The 20,041-nt window shown below is 37.1% G+C and overlaps 1 protein-coding gene across 4 annotated transcripts in view; it reads left to right on the top strand.

Annotated features, from left to right (window-relative positions):
* Positions 1 to 20,041, top strand: part of ASXL2 (ASXL transcriptional regulator 2) — a 133,267-nt gene that overhangs the window by 80,534 nt on the left and 32,692 nt on the right. For 2 of the 4 annotated variants that reach the window (XM_053891078.1, XM_053891080.1), the window contains one exon: positions 15,684 to 15,799. In XM_053891078.1, coding sequence (XP_053747053.1) covers positions 15,684 to 15,799 — 116 coding nt within the window. Of the gene's footprint in view, positions 1 to 965; positions 1,900 to 13,548; positions 15,600 to 15,683; positions 15,800 to 20,041 lie in introns of those variants that run through there. The other 2 variants (XM_053891079.1, XM_053891081.1) reach the window with 2 other exon arrangements.

Below are 20,041 nucleotides of genomic sequence, written 5' to 3' on the forward strand. Positions count from 1 at the left end.
GTTATATATGTAGGAATCCTGGATTCATTAATTTTAGGTGCCTTTGGAACTACTGATGTGGAACTGTATGAGAAAAGCAGTCTGATTCATTACCATCACTGCATTCATGCAGGTGCTACTCCTGGAGAGAACTGAGATGATTGGTGGCATCATTTGTGTCCTCTGGTAAAGCTACCACACATGCAATTTGGGCACATTTTGTAATCAGGATTTTAGCTTTAAGATCACAACCACTTAAGAGAGCAACCTAGACCTCACATACTAGGAACAAATGGTATAAAGTCAAATAAAGCTAGTACCTGTGGTAATTATTCTTGTGTGTGTGTGTGTGTATACACACACCCTGTCAGTAGTGAAAGGAGGTGTGGTCCAGGGCTTTACATTCCTTAGATTCCACTAAGGATCTTTTTTTGGGAGGGTGTAGCCAAAAGTGGTAAGGGGTCTATATCTCCTGCTTGTCCCCAGTTTAAACTTTTAAGTTTGGAAATTGTTGTTCTAAGATTAGGAACCAAGCCAAGTCATTAAGCAAGAGAAGCAGTTAGCAAGATTCATAATTTCTAGATGTGGCTGGAAACAGAAATCAATAACAAAGTTGGTCAGACTAGTGAATTTGGGAACAAAATCATGGTCTTGGAGGTCTCTCCTTTTCAATAGCCACATATGCAGCAGTAGCTGTTGTGAGTAGGGGCTGTTACATGTTTGGTAAAGCCTGTCTCTAAGAAATTAAGAGGAGGGGCGCCTGGGTGGCTCAGTCGGTTGAGCGAACGACTTCGGCTCAGGTCACGATTTCGCGGTCTGTGAGTTTGAGCCCCGCGTCGGGCTCTGTGCTGACAGCTCAGAGCCTGGGGCCTGTTTCAGATTCTATGTCTCCCTCTCTCTGACCCTCTCCCGTTCATGCTCTGTCTCTCTCTGTCTCAAAAATAAATAAACGTTAAAGAAATAGCAATAGAATCCCTTTGTTAATAGGTTAATAGATCTAAAATAGCATAACCTTGTGCTATACTTGGCATAATAATAGAAGATATTTAACAGGGAAGTAGTAGCAAATTCAGAATTGTGATCTAAATAAATTGTTATTGAACTGCCTTTGTATTCATTGCTTTTCTAGAAATTATCACATTATTGAGTATTTATCCTCAGTTTACGTTAAGATGACATGTTCTGTAAAGCTCTTTTCTCATTATAGGAAGTTCAGTAAACTAAGAGGAGAATGGGCTAAATGGTGTTTGGAAGATAAAGATAAGAGGGGCGCATGATGTCATGTGGAATTCATGTTTACTCTTTGCTGAGCTACCAGTAATGAAGAATGATTTCATTTCTCATAGAAAGTGCTTCTCTCGTTCATGGGTCGTACATATGGCGTATGGCTTAGATAGGTAAATTTTTAGGTGTATATTATGTAATCTGGGAATGTTTTTGTAGTCCAGTGCAAATGAAAGTGGAAAACTTGTAGTTAGCAGTGCTAGTAGCAACATGTAGCAGAGCAGTTTTAAATCAGTTACAGTTATTAATAAAGGGAAAGCAAAGTAATTGTGCCTATTCCGTTTTCTTATTTAGGGCTGTTACTCTCAATCTGACATCATTTTATTTCAAATGCATTGTAAGACAGGAAGAACATTGAGATAGTATCAAAACCCACTTCCTTTTATGTACAAAAATAAAGAGCTCTGACAGCAGAACTGGTACTTCTAGTTGAAAATCGATAGAACCTTTCTTGATAATAGGTATACCTTTCAGCCAAATAGGCAGAGAACAGAACTTTGAAATTCAGTCCAATATTAAAACTAGTTTATTGATTTCCATGTAAAGTGGAAGAACTTAGAAGTTCATAGCTTTGGTTCCTAATTGTCAGACAGGAAACCATGTTCAGAGAAGAGCTTTATGGGATTCCATGCCAAGGTAAGGCGGAGTAAATCTAGAAAAAAATGATTAGAGTCAACTTTTTTTGTTGCTTTTTTTTTTTTATAGGATCATAGCTAAGTGAAGTCTCTGTCTTTTCCCCCAAATAAAATACAAATATTGCAGCATGAAGCAAAGATAGAAGTATTATTTTTATCTTCTGATAGAAAAAAGTTTTGTTAAATTTTGGCCTGCTTTTAAAATGTCTTAAAAGAAAAATTAATTATGTAAGATATACCTTTTGACTTACAAGGAATTACAGATTCTTTCCAGGGGCATGATCTAATGTTAATTTTATCGCTTATGCAGAGGTATTTTAAATCAGAAATTTGACAAATACTGTGTTTGGAGTTATTTAAAATACCAAAGACATGCCTGCCCTATAACATCATTTATACATGTAAGTTTACTAAATGAGGATGATTATTTATAGAAATGTCTCCTTTAAAAATTAGTACACTGTGGAGAAAAACTCCTTTGGGCAAAGTTAACTTATGTGGAGAGAGAGAGCTTTGAGAGAGATGTTCTCTTTCTTCTCTGGTGTGGTTGGTGGCTGAGTCAGAGGTTTTAGCTCTGTCATATATTAAGGATGGCTCCACTGTTAGGACTTGGATAGGTAGGGTACCCAGGTATCCTCTCCATCTTTGATTAGGGGATTGTTCGAATATTAATCGTAGCCACACCCTGCCAAGTTTGAAGGAGACTGCACTTGGAGTAGGAAGAGGGTACATAAAAAACTAAAAGTCTGTTAACTTCTAGAAATGAAACTACTCAAAAGAAAACTATTGTGAAAAAAGAACTCTCCCTTAAGAGAAGGATTACTGTTGATGAAAATTAAAACAGTTTGGATACTTCAGTTGTTATCAGTCTTTCAGCTGTTAATCCTTCAATTGTAGGAAGCTAAGCTTCAATTGTAATGTTGTTGCTTCATTATTTCTGATAGTATTTCTTAAAAAAAAAATTTTTTTTTTGCCATTTATTTATTTTGGAGAGACAGAGACAGAGCATAAGTGGGGGAGGGGCAGAGAGAGAAGGAAACGCAGAATCCGAAGCAGGCTCCAGGCTCTGAGCTGTCAGCACGGAGCCTGACACGGGGCTCGAACCCATGAACCATGAGATCATGACCTGAGCTGAAGTCGGATGATTAATGACTGAGCCACCCAGGCACCTCTCTGATAGTATTTCTGATACTTCAGAGGGACCCATCAAATATCTTCAGGAAAAAAGAAAATAGTCAGGGTCTATTTGCTAAGGCCCCTAATTCAGAGGCATCTAGCATGGATAGTCTGTATCCTTTTGATCTTGTTCAGTATAATCATCCATTGAAATGGAAAATTCTCAATGATGTAATATATCTGAAAAGTAGTACTTTCTGAACACGTACTCAGTGGGTAGTACCAGTTATCCAACAATCTGAAACTACTTGAGTAAACTATATAAAACTGGCTTTAATGAGCCTCAAGTTCTGAAATTTATTTTAAATATTTTTCTGAAAACAATCTTAAGCTGAAAAACTCATTTCTCTGCTAGTTTGCTGGGTTTTAAAAATCAAATAGTAAGTAACTGCTGATCTTTTTATCAGAATTTGTTAATATTGTATCTATGTGTTTATAAGAAAGCAAACATTTTTGTTTCTAATCAGATACTGAATATGTTCTCTAAATACGAGTGCTTTTAAGCTGTTGAGCAGTCCACATTGGAGTAGTACCAATAGGTCAGGATATACTTGGGAAGTATTCTTTAGGCCATTAGTTGATTTATAAAACGAAAGAATTATCTCTATTTAAAATGCTTGCCACACTCATTCATTCTCCAGTACATATGTATTATTTGCCAGGTATTTGGGAAACCAATTTGAATAAGGTGTGGGCCCTATCCATAGCTAGAAGGATAGAAAAAGAAGCAATTAGCAAATGAGTTTAATAAGTAACAAGTGTTTATATGTGTCATGTTATGGCAGCATTAGAGAAGGGAATAGTTAACTTTACCTGGGTTACTACGGCTTGTGTAAGCTATAGGATAATTTTTTTAATGTCTATTTTGAGACAGAGAGAGAGAGAGAGCATTGAGCAGGAGAGGGTCAGAGAGAGAGAGAGGAAGAGAGAGAATCCCAAGCAGGCTCTGCAGCTGTAAGTGCAGATTCCAACCAGGGGCTCAGAGTCACAAACCATGAGATCATGACTTAAGCTGAAACCAAGAGTCGGATGCTTAACCTGCTGAGCCACCCAGGCACCCCTAGAATAATATTTTAATATACTTCCTTCCATTGGGGGTATAACCTCTGAGGAATACAGGATATATTATGAAAAAAAAAAAACCATATATAAAGGCAAGAAAGTAGCAGCATGTGTACAGTGTTTTCAGGAAGCCATATGATGAAGTAAAGTTTGGGTGGAAAAGGGGATTTGTGGAAAGAAAGTACGGGAAAGAAGTAGGGATCAGACTTAATATTTAGTGCTAGTCTCCATTATTTATAAGGTATTGATGTGCATAAAGTAATGTGTTTTTTTTTATTTTTTTTTAACGTTTTTATTTATTTTTGAGACAGGCAGAGACAGAGCATGAACAGGGAGGGTCAGAGAGAGGGAGACACAGAATCTGAAACAGGCTCCAGGCTCTGAGCTGTCAGCACAGAGCCCGACGCGGGGCTCGAGCTCACGGACCGCGAGATCATGACCTGAGCTGAAGTCGGCCACCTAACCGACTGAGCCACCCAGGTGCCCCTAAAGTAATGTTTTTTAATGTTACTTTTGAGAGAGAGTACAAGCAGGGAGGGGCAGAGAGAGGGGGACAGAGGATCAGAAGAGGGTTCTGTGCTGACAACAGAGAGCCTAATGCAGTGTTCCAACCTGCGAAACAAGATCATGTCCTGAGCCGAAGCCCGACGCTGAACTGATTGAGCAACCAGCGCGCCCCATAAAGTAATTTACTAGGAGGATTAAGAAATGTGGTATTCTGGATCAGAGAATAGCAACCCTGCTGACTCTTTCAAATGTTTGTAGCCACATACCAAGAGGAACGAAATTTTTGTTTATAGTCCATTTGCTGTTGGTCTCATCCTTTTGTCCATGTAAGATCTGAGTTAATATACTAGCTTTTAAAAATTTTTTTTTTATTTCTCTTTTTAATAAAGTTTGTTTTTGAACGAGAGAAAGAGAGTGCGTGCACGTGCATGAACATGCATGTGAGCAAGAGAGAGGGGCAGAGAGCGAGAGGGGAGAGAGAATCCCAAGCTCCTTGCTGACAGTGCCAGAGCCCAGTTGTGGGTCAATCCCACGAACCGTGAGACTTGATCTGAAGTCAAGAGTTGGACACTTAACCAACTGAGCCACCCAGGTGCCACTTAGTTTTTCTGTTTTATTATTTTTTTCTTTCAAGTTTTTATTTAAATTGCAGTTAGTTAAATATACTAGCTTTGATTTGTTTTTTCTACTTACTAGTGTTTATTGTGATGTCTCTTCCTATTGGATGGGGTCTTCCAAATGTGGGGCAATAGGCATTGAAAGAATTCACCTGAGGCAGAACCTAGGCGATAGGAGTTTATTGAACACACTGCAAGGGAGCAGCAGGCAGGACCCTAGAGGAGAGGCTGTCTGACTTGAGGCAGTGGTTGGGGGCTGTTTTTAAAGGGGGGAAGGTGAGGAGGTATGGGGATGTATGGAATTTTCCCTTTTTTGGTAACTGTGCCTGGTTGTAAGTACCCCTTGGTCAGTTACTGCCTGTGGATGTTTGGAGATGGGTTGCCTGATGTCTGTATTCAGCCAAGGGGTTGCCTTGCTCTGCATTCATTGCTCAAGTCCGTTTCCTAAAAGCGGCCTTTACATTTACGTTAGTTCAATTCATTTCTGTTCACTGGTATATAGGTTAAAAGAATTTATTTCCATTTTACTGTTGAAAATCATTTGTTTTGAGTAGATTTCCTTAATTCAGGATGAGATTAATTGGTGACATTAGTTGGTTTTATTTGAAGTTAAAAGTATAACTGGTAGTACAGAAGTGTGAGGGATTATTTTTCTCTAAATGCCACTTTGTAAGATTAGGATTATAAACATGTCTCAGGCCTTGTGGGACCTTTGGGCCAACACGCTGGTGTCCCAGCACTAATCAGTACGGATCTATGAAACCCGGAAAACGCTGGAATGGAGAGAAGGCAAAAAACATAACAGAGGTTTGCTTTCCCACTGCTTGGTGTTGGTTTCAGAACTCAAGAAATATGTGTCTTTCACATGAATTTGTGCACTGAAAAATCGTATGTGCAAGCACACATACTATCTACCAAGAAATAAATGTAATTCATTTTTTTAAAAAGATTATAAGCAGGGGCTTGATGAAGTTAAAACGCAGCCTTAATGTTTATTTTTCAAACAGTGTCTTATTCTTAATATGTTCATCTTGTAGGATATAGCCCTAGGAAATCTTGGTTCCTTATTTTGTGACTGTGGCCACTATTCCCAAGCCCTTCCTGTACACCCCCTACCCTGCATCCTCCCCTCCTCAGCTAGCTGGTTTATTCTCAAACTTTTCATCACAAACGACCATTCTCTCCCCCCTCCTCTATCCTTTGTGCACTGATACTTACGTAAAGTATATAAAAAATGGCCCAGCAGTGTCAGATTTCTATGAAAGTGTCTAAATGCGTATTCTCACTGTTGTTATTTCTCTTGTAGCAGACCTGTATTTGAACAGCAATGGTTTAGCTGGACCACATTTAAACAGCAGTGGTTTAAATGATTTGTCAACCTTAGAAACTGTTGGGGATGCTGTATTTCTTTAACAAGCCCTTGTTTTGAAATGAGAGTGGAAAATAACTGCACCTCCATAAGTAAATAATTAACTATAATGATCCTTCACTACCACTGCAGAGGCATTATGACATCTCTAGCCACTGCGCAAAAACTTCTGCCCCTTGTGTCAGTATAGATTAGTTTTACCTGTTTTAAAATTTTTGATTATATATATCTAAAAAAGTGCAGATATCGTAAGTATACAGCTTGTTGAATTTTCACAAATGGGACAGCACCATGAACCAGTATTCAGATCAAAGAACAAAATAGCGTCAGCACCCCAGTGGCCCTCTCTGTGCTCATGTAAGATTTCATCCAAATTCTTGTGTATCTTATTCATACTCCTTTAAAAAATTTTTTTTATTTTTAAATATTTTCATTAAAATTTTTTTCTCTTTCATGTTTATTTATTTTGGGGGAGAGCAGGGACAGAGAGAGAGAGGGAGAGAGAGAATCCCAAGCAGGCTCCTTGCTGTCAGCACAGAGCCCAACATGGAGCTCGATCTCATGAACTGTGAGATCATGACCTGAGCCGATATCGAGTCAGACGCTTAACCGACTTAGCCACCCAGGTGCCCCTATTCATCAGATTCTTAAAACTGAAGAGTATTCTATTTTATAAATATTTCCCAGTACCTCAATTTATTTATCGATTCTACCATTGATGAACATCAGGTTATTTCTAGTTTTTGCCTATTTTATTAACTTTATTGTGAATGCTTTTGTGTATGTCTCCCCCCCCCCCCCCCCCCATTTCTTTTGGTATATACTTGGGAGCAGAATTAAGTGTAGTGTGTATTACCAGACAGTTTTCCAAAGTGCTTGTACCAATTTATAGCCATACCAGTAATGTATGAGAGTTCAACTAATATTTCACATGCTCACCAACAGTCAGTCTTTTACATTTTAGACTTTGGTTACTGTGTAATAGTGTCCCTTATGGTTTTAAATTGTATTTTCATCATGGCCAACAGAATTGGACTCCTTTTCATTAGTAATCATTTGGATGGCCTCCTTTGTGCAATGCCTTTTCCAGTGTTTTCAATTTTTCATGGGTCATCTTTTCCTTAGTTCTTCATATATTACCTAATTAAAGGTATATCTTGTAAGTAACTTCTCCTTTGTGGCCTTTTTTATTTTCTGAAAACTTTATTTTGCTGAATACAGTTTCTTAATTTTAATATCATCCAGTACATCCCTAAGAAGATTGACTCTCCCACTGACACGAAAATAGTTTTTTCTGGTCCATAAAACACGTCTTAACAGATGTAAAGGAATGGGAATGATATAATGTCTGCTCTCAGACCGCAGTGAAATTAAACTAAGAGTCAGTAATAGAGGGACACCTGGCTGGCCCAGTTGGAGGAGCATGCAACTCTTGATTCTCAGGGTTATGAGTTTGAGCCCCAGTGGGATATAGAGATTACTTAAATAAATACAAAAACTTTTAAGAAAAAAGAAAAAGAAACAACACACTTTTGAATAACACATGGGTCAAAGAAGAAAAGAAATTTTTTAATATTTTGAACTGAATGAGAATGAAAACACAATGTATCAAAAGTCATGGTATGCAGTGAAGAAAGCAGGGGTTAGAGGGAAATTTAGTTTAGAAAAGAAGAAAGATCTCAAATTAGTAATCTGTGCCTCTACTTTAAGAGTTCAGAAAAAGAAGAGGAAATAAAATCTAAATTAAATCTAAGCAGAAGAAAAGAAATACTAAGAATTAGAGCAGAAATCAATGAAATTGAAAGCAGAATATTAGTAGAAAAGAATCAATGAAACCAAGAGCTGATTCTTTGAAAAGATCAATGAAGCTAAGAAAGCTAATTATGAATATCAGACATGAGAGGCCATCATTAAAGATCCCATGGACTTAAAAGGATAATAAAGGGATACTATGAACAGTTTTTCTTGTTTTTACTCTGAACAGTTTTGTGCCCACAGATTTAATAACCTAGATGAGATCGATCAGTTCCTTGAAAGACACAATCTGTCAAAACTCCCACAAGAAGAAATAGACTGTCTGAACAGGCCTGTGCCTGTTAAAGAAATTGAGTCAGTAATTAGTTACCTTCCAGAACAAAAAAAACCAGGCTCACTTTGATTCCCTAATGAATTCTACCAAACATTTAAGGAAGAAATTATACCAATTCTGTATGATCTCTTGCAGAGGATAGAGGCAGGGGGAATACTTCCTAACTCATTCTGTGAGTCCAGCATTACACTAATACCAAAACTAGACATGAGAAGAAAACTACAGACCAATGTCTCTAATGAACATGGATGCAAAAATCGTCAACAGAATATTTAGCAAATTGAATCCAGTGATTTATAAAAGGAATTATACATCACCACCAGATAGGATTTATTCTAAGTGTACAAGGCTGGTTTAACATTCAGAAATCAGTTAATGTAGGGCCATCTGGGTGAGTTACAGCCAAAGTAGTTACCAGGAAACAAATCAGGGCATTGAATACCTCTTATCAATAAATAAAAATAATATACATACAACCAAGAAAGCTAGAAAAAAGAAGAACAAAGTAAAGCAATAAAAAGCTGAGCAAAAGAATTAAAATGGAAATTACTGAATTTGAGAGGGGGACAATGATAGAAACAGTTTCAAAATGAATGAATAAAAGAGACCAGCTTCACTGACCTTTAAAAAGAGAAAAGATATACATATACAAATTCAGATTGAAGTAAATACCAAAACAAAAGTTTTAAACCACAAGACTTTTTCACAAGCTTTAAGAACTCAGATGAAGTGAGATGATTTTGTAGGAAAACAGGATGCATGAAAATTGAACCCAGTAGAGATAGAAAATCTAAACAATAAAGTTTCATGCAAAAAGGGATATAGAAGAGCTCCCCTTCAAAAGAACACATACTTAAACAGAAATTCATTGTTCACAGACTATATTTAAAGATCAAACAATCCCAATGTTTTTAAAACTATTCCAGTGCAGGAAAAAAGGTCATCCAGATTCTTTTTCGAAGTAAAATTTTAAAACTTTCCACAAAGTACAAAGCTGTCTTGTGAACATTGAGGGAAGATCTTAAAGGTTAACATACAGAATCCAGCCATATGTTAAAAAAATTATATATCCTGGGGCGCCAGCGTGGCTCAGTCAGTTAAGCGTTGACTCTTGGTTTTGGCTCGGGTTGTGGTCTCATGATCTGTGGGTTCAAATCCTGCACACACACGCTGGCTGTGTGCGCATGCTGTCTCTCTCAAAGTAAATAAGTAAACTTAAAAAAAATTATATATCCTTAAAAAATGGGGTTTTAGGTTGTAAGTATGATTCATTACTGGGAAATCCATTATACTTTATCATATTAATACAACTAATATGGAAAATCTTATCTCTGTACTTGCTGAAAAGGCCTTTGTGTAAATTCAGTACTCAATAAAATTGAGAATTGGTGGATACTATTTTAACATAATAACTTAGTCAAAAAAAAACCAGCATCTTAATGGGGAAACACCAGTGGCTTGCCCTTAGGTTAGAACAAGTCAAGAACAAGGTGCCCAGTGTCTCAGTTCTTATATTCCAGCACAACTAAGCAAGAGAAAGCCGTTGGAACAGTGAGCAACAAAAAAAGGGGAAAGCTGCTTCTGTGTGTAGATGACACATGCAATTATGAATCTGACAAAAGAATCCGTGGAGATAAAGTCTGATAGAGAAGGGAATTTAGAGCTGTATTTTCCAAAACGACGAAAATGGATTCATTTTTCACACCATACTCCATGATAAATTTCAAACAAACGAGAGATACAATGTAAAACATGAAACTGAGTACTAAAAGGAGAAAACATGGGTGAGCTCCTTTTAAAACCTGAGAATAATAAAACTTTTTAAAGTGTTGTTTCTGGAAGCATATATTTTTATCTGTTGACTTAGCAAACCCACCTCTAAGAATCAATCCTCAGACACTGTCGACAATACAAAATAGCATAGCTTAAGACTAATGCTTCTCAATCACATAGATTTTATTATGACACAGATTCCTGGGCCCCACCTTCCAAGTTTCTGATTCAGTAGATCTAGACTGGGATCTAGTAATTTGCATTCCCAACAGATTTTTTGGTACTGATGGTGTTTTTCTTGGTACAATACCTTAAAGAACCACTGATTAAGACATTGTAGTAATAAGAGCAAAAGACAAGAAAGAATGGACATACTCACCAAAGTCTGGTTGAAGAAATTATGGTACATCTGTACAGTGGAATTCGGTGTAGCTATTAAAAAAGGAATGTGGAAGATCTCTGTATTCTCTTCTAGAATGTTCCACAGGATATATTAGTTAAGTTAAAAAAAAAATCAAGATTTTGAACAGCTTACAGTGCAGATTTTTTTTTGCTTAAAAAAAAAGTAAAAGTATTAAAATATATACACTATGTTTTCGCCAAAACAAAAATACAAGCAAACAAAAATGGAAGGATAGTTAATACAATTTCCTAAAAGGGAAGAGAAGTAATAAAGTAGTGTAGATAGGGGAGGGAGCTAGGCTTATATGGAAGTAACTTGTTTTATTGCTTTACATAATTAAACCAAGTTTTTAAAGTGTACTTTCTAGAAATATGAAACAAAGCAAACTGAAGTATATGTCAAATTTTTGGCATAATGACATACATAAGTTGTTTGGGATCTATCTTAGGTGTAGGAGTCCAGAGACACAAAGACATCTTAAACTATATTTGAGTAGTCTTGTTTTCAGTAATTATATTGGTGCAGTTTCTTTGCAACTAGATGTATATTAGGAAAACATTAATAATTACAGTAATGTTATTAGGAACCAGGGTTATCAGGGAAGAAGGGAAGTGATAGAAGTATAAAATCAGAAAAGTTAAGTGACAGTCCTGTAACATAAAATTAAAATTTGTTATCTGTGCATGAATTTTTCTCCTTCTAAAAAAAAGACTTTCGGGGCGTTTGGGTGGCTCAGTTGGTTAAGTGCCCAACTTCGGCTCAGGTCATGATCTCATGGCTCCTGAGTTTAAGCCCTGTGGGCTTTGTGCTGCCAGCTCAGAGCCTGGAGCCTGCTTCAGATTCTGTCTCCCTCTCTCTCTGCCCCTCCCCCACTTATACTCTGTCTCTCTCTCTCTCAAAAATAAACAACCATTAAAAAATTAAAAATAAATAAAAATTAAAAAAAAAAAGACCTTTCTTGTTCTAACCATTAAAGTCCTAGAACCAGTGGTAACCCTGTAGCAAGTGATTACCCCCTTCGGTGCAGCACATGGTCTTTTAATACCATTTCCTATTTGAAAGATACCAGTGGTCCTTGGAAAAGTGGCTGATCCAAGTTGGGGGAGAAAAAGATGCAAGGTTGCCTCGGACTCTTTCTTGTTAGATAGAAAGGAGAAGCAGTTGGTTACTGCTGAGGCCATGTCCTAAAGATGGTTTACAACTTACAGGCTCTCACACTAACTCAAAAGGGGACAATCTGAGTGCCAAATTTGCAATGATTGTTTTTGATTTAAACATCTCAAATATATAAACATCTATGGATTGACAATGACACTTTAAAATCAATTTACATACTGTTACTTTTCTGAGATTGCTATAACAAATTAGCACAAACTAGGTGCCTTGAAACAAACTTATTTTCTCACAGTTCTGGAGAACGGAAGTCTGAAATCAGGTATCAGCAGGGCCACACTCCCTATAGAGGCTCTAGGGGAGAACTCTGTTTTTTGTATTTTTTTTAGCTTCTACTGGTTGCTGACTTACTTGCCTTGTGGCCACATCACTCCAATCTCTGCCTGTCTTCACATCGCCTTCTTTTCTGTCTGTCCTCTGTGTCATTGGATTTAGGACACTGAGATAATCCAGGATGATCTCATCTCAAGATCCTTAACTTAATTCCATCTGCCAAGACTCTTTTTCCAAATAATGTGACATTCACAGATTCTGGGGATTAGGACATAGCTTTTTGTGGCCACCATTCAGCTCACAACAAATACCCACTCATTCTGAAAACAATACTAGTTTGCAGGGCGCCTAGGTGGCTCAGTCTGTGAAGCGTCCCTTGGTTTCAGCTCATGTAATGGTCTCACAGTTTGTGGGTTCGAGCCCCACACTGGACTCTGTGCTGACACACTGGGATTCTCTCTTTCTGCCCCTCCCTGGCTTGTGCACACACACACTTTCTTCTCTCTCTCAAAATAAAAATAAAAATAAAAAAATGAAACTATACTCAGTTTGGATCTTAGCTATGCCCCTTACTGTCTGAGTCCTTTGGCAAACTCATTACATTTCCTGATATGTAAAATTTAGATAATCTCACAATATACAGAAGAATGTGTATATTTAAATTTTTGCATAAATATATGTCCTTAAAAATCTTTTCATATTTTTTCTTTTTGTAGAAAAAGGTCAGCAAGGATGCCAACCCAAATACACTACTTAGTTATCTCTGAGGGGAGAATTGAAGGAGTTTGGGTGGGAATAGAAAGCAGACTTGGACCCACCTTAAAGGGTAGTTCAGTGAAATCCTGTTCACATGAACCTAGCACACTATTAGATACACACAAGATACTTACTTTTGGTTCTTATTAATAAACTTGTGTGTGAAGACAGGTAGCCACTAAAACGCAATCTGAGAGGGAAGTTTCTCACCATGTGTTTAAATCTTGTTTGTTGTTTGTAGTTCTGAGCCTTAAACATATGAAAGTTAGGACAAAGTTTCATATACGTTATGAGACCAGTACTTGGCATAAGTCAAATCTGGGAGATACTCCTTACTTGGTGGGTCCTGAAGTTTTCGTGATTTATTTTGGCTGGCTTTGAGTTTGGCTGGCTTTGAGACGTGTTAATGGTTTCATTTGTTAGAAAGGGCTTTTGCCTTATGGGGGAACAGTCCACAAACAGTTTGCCGTGGTAATACGGATAGCTTTTATTGTTCCTTTTTCAGGCTGCAAAATGGAATTCTTATATTCTCTAAGGGAATTATTTTGTTTTCTGTTTATTTTTAGGCAGTATTTGAGGTAGGTAAGGAAATGCATATTTTCAGATTTCTGCAAACCATTGACGAGAAAGTGAGCATAGTCAAATATTAATAGTGTTTAACTTTATTTTCATTATGTCCCTTTAAAAACATCGGTTCAAATGAAAAAGATAGGCAATAACAAGTGTTGACAAGCATTAGAACCCTCGTACATTGCTGTGGAATTATAAAAATGGTATAGCTGTTTTGGAAAACATTTTGACAGTTCCTCAAAAGTTAACCATAGACTTGCTGTAAGACCCAGCAACTCCACTTTAATATATGAACCCAGGAGAATTGAAAACATCTGTCCAACATGAAATTGTGCTGATGAGTGTTCTTCACATCATCGTTCAGAATGGCCAAAGACGTAAATGACCCAAGTGATCATCAGCTAATGAATAAACAAAATGCAGTGTGTGCATACAATGGCATATTATTTGGTGATAAAAGGGAAGTATTGATCCATGCTCTGACATGGATGAAACTTGAAAACGTGCTAAGTGGAAAAAACAGTCATGAAAGAGCACATATTGTTTGATTCCATTTGTATGGAATGTCTAGAATAGGCAAGTACATAGGGACAGAAAGTAGATTACTGACCTCCTGGGATTAGAGGCATAGTTAGGGGAAACAGGGGTGACAGCTAACCAGTATGGGGCTTTATCTCAGTAAAGCTGTTATTTTTTAAAATTGGTCCACATAAGTAGACTGAGGATGTGGTTTCTTTTTGCTGCTCAGTTATCTCAAGAACTACCCAATTTTATTCTTGTATCATAGATTACAGTGAGCTTTTTTAAGCATCACACTTACTGTATGTCAGTTCTTTCCCATATATAAACCCTGTCATAAGGGTGGAATGCAAAGCCAATACCAAGTCTGACAAGTCAACCTTCTTAGTATTATCTGCTCTTGTCCTCTTGAAATGTTATCTATTGTGTATTCCTTTGTTAGGACATCTGAGAACCCATGGAAATGCTATTTTCCAAACCTGTGTATTCCAATGAGTCATGCATGCTTCTGCACTTTTATATCAGGTAGCTACCTACCAACATACTTTATATGGTATCTTAAAGCTCTTTAGCCATAGCTAAATGGGATGCCATTTTGCTATCCAGGCCTTTATAGTCCAGCTGCCATGGAAAGGAGAAGGTGTCAGTAAGCACGCACTCTGTCAACACTATTCCAGAGTCATCACCAGCGGCAGCAATTATTCTTTTATTATTAAAGGGTCTGAATCAGCAGTTTCGTTATCTCTCGCCGTGAGCTGCATGCACTGCTGAACTTTACGGAACCTAAAACTGTAATTGCTATTTATTAGAAGAGGACAGGCTCTTGAAGGGGAAACCCTCATTCACATAAGACTGATGTTTGGCTCAGCTCTGATGGGGTATAAAACAAGTAGTGATGAGTAGAGAGGGGTTATACCCTGTGCAAACGTCCATTGCTACCATTAGAGGTATCCTACAACCCTCTCACACTGACTGGTGGGCCTGAAACTATTGATTTAAGAGATGAAGGAATATAAGAATTAAAGCTGTTCTAGAGTTTTTGAGGTAGAATGGCCTTATCGCCTTCATTTTAAAATAGGGAAAACTGGACCCTTTCTGTCAGCCCAGGGCCCTTGCACTGTATCATGTTGTCATCAGATTTACCTTAAGACACACATACTGTACAACAGGCTCTAGAATCTTTTCTCAGTTTTATCTAATTTGATGACTCATGGTTTATATTCTTCCTGCTTCAATCAATCTATTGAAAAATAAAAAAAATGAAAAGTAGTGAATATTAACACCCATCCCTTCCCCGTCCTATCATCCTTCACTAGAGCTTTCTGAGGAAATAAACTGAAAAGGGAGGCTGTTGCAGTAGAACTCCAAAAAGAAGATCCTTCCCAAAAGTGTTTGGTCACAGTTCTTAATACAGGTAGCAGCATATGATTGGGGAAGGAATGGTGCTTGATACCAACTCTGATAACCACCTTTTTTATTGTCATTTCCCCCCAACTAGTATCGTCTAGACTGTCACAACCATCCTCTCCCCAGTCAGGCTGCCCATCACCTACCATTCCAGCAGGTAAAGTCATTTCTCCATCACAGAAGCACAGCAAGAAGGCACTAAAACAGGTAATCATGCTAGTCTGTGTTTAACAGAAGTATTATGTTCTTGATTAAAAATGCATGATTCTGGAAGTCATTGACAATTTCTTGAAAGGACATTAGGTCCTTTTAAGGAAAAATTTCATGTAGTTTCCCAATCTGGATTTAGTAATATATGTACCTCTGTGTTGTAGGTTTATGGTAGATAGTCTTTTTATCACGTTTAAAAAGCTCTTCATTTGTGGGGCACTGGCAGGCTCAGTGGTTGAGTGTCTGACTCTTGATTTTGGCTCAGGTCATAATCTCACAGTTTGTGAGATTGACTCCCTCATTGGGCTCTGTGCTGACGGTGCAGAGCCTACTTGGGATTCTCTCCCTCTCCTTCTCTCTTCCTGCCCCTCCCTGGATCTCTCTCAAATAAATAAATAAACATTTAAATTAAAAAAAAAAAGCTCTTCATATGTTCCTAATTTCCTGAGAAGCTTTTGTTTGTGTGCATGTTTGTTTGTTTTAATGTTAATTTTTGAGAGAGACAGTGTGAGTGGGGAAGAGACAGAGAGAGAAGGAGACACAGAATCCGAAGCAGGCTCTAGGCTCTGAGCTGTCAGCACAGAGCCCAACGAAGGTGAGATCATGACCTGAGACACTCAACTGATTGAGTCACCCAGGAGCCCCTGTTTGTTTTAAATTATGAATAGGTGTTGAACTTTTTAGGTTCGTTTTCTTCATCATTTATTAAGATGATCAGGTAGCTTTTCTCTTTAAATCTATTAAAACACAGAATTCCATGGCTAGATTTTCTAATGTTAACATATACTTAGCTTTCTGGAGTAAACTCTACATGTTGTTACCTATTTTTGAATACGTTATAGAATTTTCTTTTTTAAGATTTTTGTTGTTTTCTTGTACAGTTTTGGACTCAGGATGGTTCTAATATAATAAAATAAGTTGGGTAGCTCTCTATATTTTTCTAGATTTTTGGAAAACAGTTGTAGAAATTATCTTTTTCTTGAAAATTTTTTAAATCTCACTTTTTAAAATTGTGCTAGCATTTCAGTTTCATCTATTTTTAGTGGTCTCATTTGATTCCTGCTTTTTGAACTAATTTTAGAAAAAGGGTTTTTTTGGAAATTTCTCTTAAAACATGGTCCATTTGATATTATTGATATTTTTGATATTATTTTTATTTTTCATTATTTTTTAAGTTTGCTTAATTTGAGAGCAAGAAAGAGCATGTGGGTGCCTGCGTTTGAGCAGGGGAAGGGGCGGAGAGAGAGAATCCCTGTGAGATCATGACCTGAGCCAAAATCGAAAGTCAGAGGCTCAAGCAGTCCACTGAGCTAGCCAGGGTCCCCTCACTTGATTTTTAAAAATACGTATTTATCTGTGGGGCAGTTGGCTGGCTCAGTCAGTAGAGCATGCGACTCTTGATCTTGGGATTGTAAATTTGAGCCCCATGTTGGGTATAGATAAAATCTTTAAAGAAAATTGTTTAAAGTTGTGTGTAGCGTTCTTTTATGTGTCCTTTTTGTTCCTCAGTGTTGTTCGTTTATCATGTATCTTTTTTCCCAGTGCTACTTAGCCATCCATCTATTTTGTTGGGCTGTTCAAAGACCTAGCTTTCAATTTTTTAAATGCAAAATGATCTATAAATACAAACTCACTAGTAATTAATGGAACCTTAACAGACTACTTTTATCCTCAGTTGGTATACACAAGAACTTAATTTGTAATATCAGGCGTTGGCAGGTATGTAGAAAAATGTCTAATGGCAGTTTGACGGAATATAAATTACTGTAGAAAGAAATTTTGTGATGTCTGTTAAAATTTTATTTTATTTTTAAAGTTTATTTCTTTATTTTGAGAAAGAGAAACATAGAGCATGAGCAGGGGAGTGGCAGAGAGAGAAGGAGAGAGAGAATCCCAAGCAGGCTCCTCACTGACAGTGCAGCCATGAGATCATGACCTGAGCCACAGTAGAGTTGGATGCTTAACTGACTGAGCCATCCAGGCGCCCCTGTCTATTAAAATTTTAAGAGCACATATCCCATGACTAAGCATTTGAACGTTTTGGAACTTAGGTTAGAAAAATACAAATAAATACACATATCAATTACACACACACACACACACACACACACACAAATATTTGTGTTAAAGTTTGTACACACACACACACACACACACACAAATATTTGTGTTAAAGTTTGTACACACACACACACACACACGCACACACACAAATATTTGTGTTAAAGTTTGTAATAGCAAACACTTGCAAGTAGCCTAATATATATCAGTTAGGGAATCCCTTATGTAAATGATGGCATATCTATATGCTGGACAATTATGCAAGATTAAATGTTGGTAATATGGTTGTTTTATATATATAGACATGGAAGCATCACCACACTATAATGTTGAATCACTGAAGTTATATTACAACATGTAGAGCATGATGCCATTGATAAAAAATAAATACATATCTGCAAAACAATATTATATTTTTAGTAGAAATACACTCATAATGTCAATGTAAAAAAAAGCTCAATATGGAAAAATAAATTGATGTTTGTAGTTATCTCTGAAGATTAGGGACAAGACTGAGTGATGGTCAAGGGAGTTTAGCTTTATGTGTGATAAATGGTAAAGATCGTAATCATGTATTATTCTATATAATTGAAATTTTAAAAATTATGTAGATCTTAAAGTATTTAAAACAAAAGTGCTTTTTTATTAAGAGTTTCAGAAATTCAATAACATTAATTGCTGTCTGCCTGGATAATAAATACAATATTTTATTTTGTATAAAAATACAAAATAGCACTTGTAGTTTTATAAATACTTTGGAGGATTTTAAGAAGTATAAGATGCTTTTTTCCACAGGAAAAGGCAAGTATTTTCCTAAACCTTGTTAGATAATCCACAACATGTTTACTACTCCTGTATTATTACACTCCTGTAATCCCAAGGGTCAAATGTATTGGAAGAATTCCAGTATGGGAAATTATGTAAATAAGGTTGGTGGGATGTAAAGTAAGGCCTTGCCTTCAGTGTATGTTTGGTATGGTATTAGATGAGGAAAAAATTAGTTCAACATAAGTTATCCTTTATGACAATGAAGGGTTGTTTTTGCTGTTTGGTTTTTAATTTTTTTTTATGTTTATTTATTTTTGAGAGAGAGAGAGAGAGACAGACAGAGCACGAGTGGGGACAAAGGCAGAGAGAGAGGGAGACATAAAATCTGAAGCAGGCTCCAGGCTGTGAGCTGTTGGCACACAGCCTGACTCGGGGCTCAAACCGTGAGATCATGACCTGAGCCAAAGTCGGACAGTTAACCGACTGAGCCACTCAGGCACCCCCCGTTTTTTAATTTTAAAATAGAATTAGGAACACTGTAAACTACTGAGGGAGAAAAAGAACTGAGTAGCTTCCTAAATAGAGAGGCTATAAGTTACTCTGTTTCCATCATGTGTCTGAATTTATATGATGACAGTAGGAATAGATGAGATCAAATGGTTCTATTAAATTTTGCACTAACCTAGAATGATCTAGATATTGTGAATGACCAGAACAGACTCTAGTGGCTGCCACCCAGGAAGTGTATAAACATTTTCTGTTCTGATTGCAGAGAATGAGAGATAAGCTAATCAGAAAATGCCAACTTTTTTTTTTAAGTTTATTTATTTGTTTTGAGAGAGACAGAAACAGCATGAGTGGGGGGAGGGGCAGAGAGAGAGAGGGACACAGAGAATCCAAAGCAGGCTCTGGGCTGCCAGCCTGGATGGAGCTCATGTGGGGCTTGAACCCACGAAACCATGAGATCATGAACTGAGCCAATGTTTTTTATACATTATGCGCCTGCTTGCCTGCTGTAATGTTGTAGGTGAATGTGAGCCAGATACCTGACTCACTCAGTTACTGTTTTCCCTTGACAGCTTAGTCATGATCAGTTGTTGTATAGCAGGGATGAGTGTAAATGTGGAACCGGAAGGAGAAAACTATATTGTGCGGAGGGAATGGGAACCAACTGGCCAGTTATTCCACACTTTTCTGCATGATGCTCTGAAGGTTGAAGCTTAAACTGGCAGTTTAGTAAGGTCATAGATTTCCAGCCTTTTCTTGAAATGTATCTCTACTTTCTTAGTTTCTCTTTTTTAACCTTGAGTTAAAAAGTTGCCTTCATATATTTTCATGACTAAAATCTGAGAAGTTAACTGTCTTTTTATTCATTATTTAACTAGTTGAGTGTAGTGTATTCTAGAAACA

The sequence above is a fragment of the Panthera pardus genome, unplaced genomic scaffold (genome assembly GCF_024362965.1).
Source record: "Panthera pardus isolate Hobbes unplaced genomic scaffold, ASM2436296v1 HiC_scaffold_26, whole genome shotgun sequence".
Taxonomy (NCBI): domain Eukaryota; kingdom Metazoa; phylum Chordata; class Mammalia; order Carnivora; family Felidae; genus Panthera; species Panthera pardus.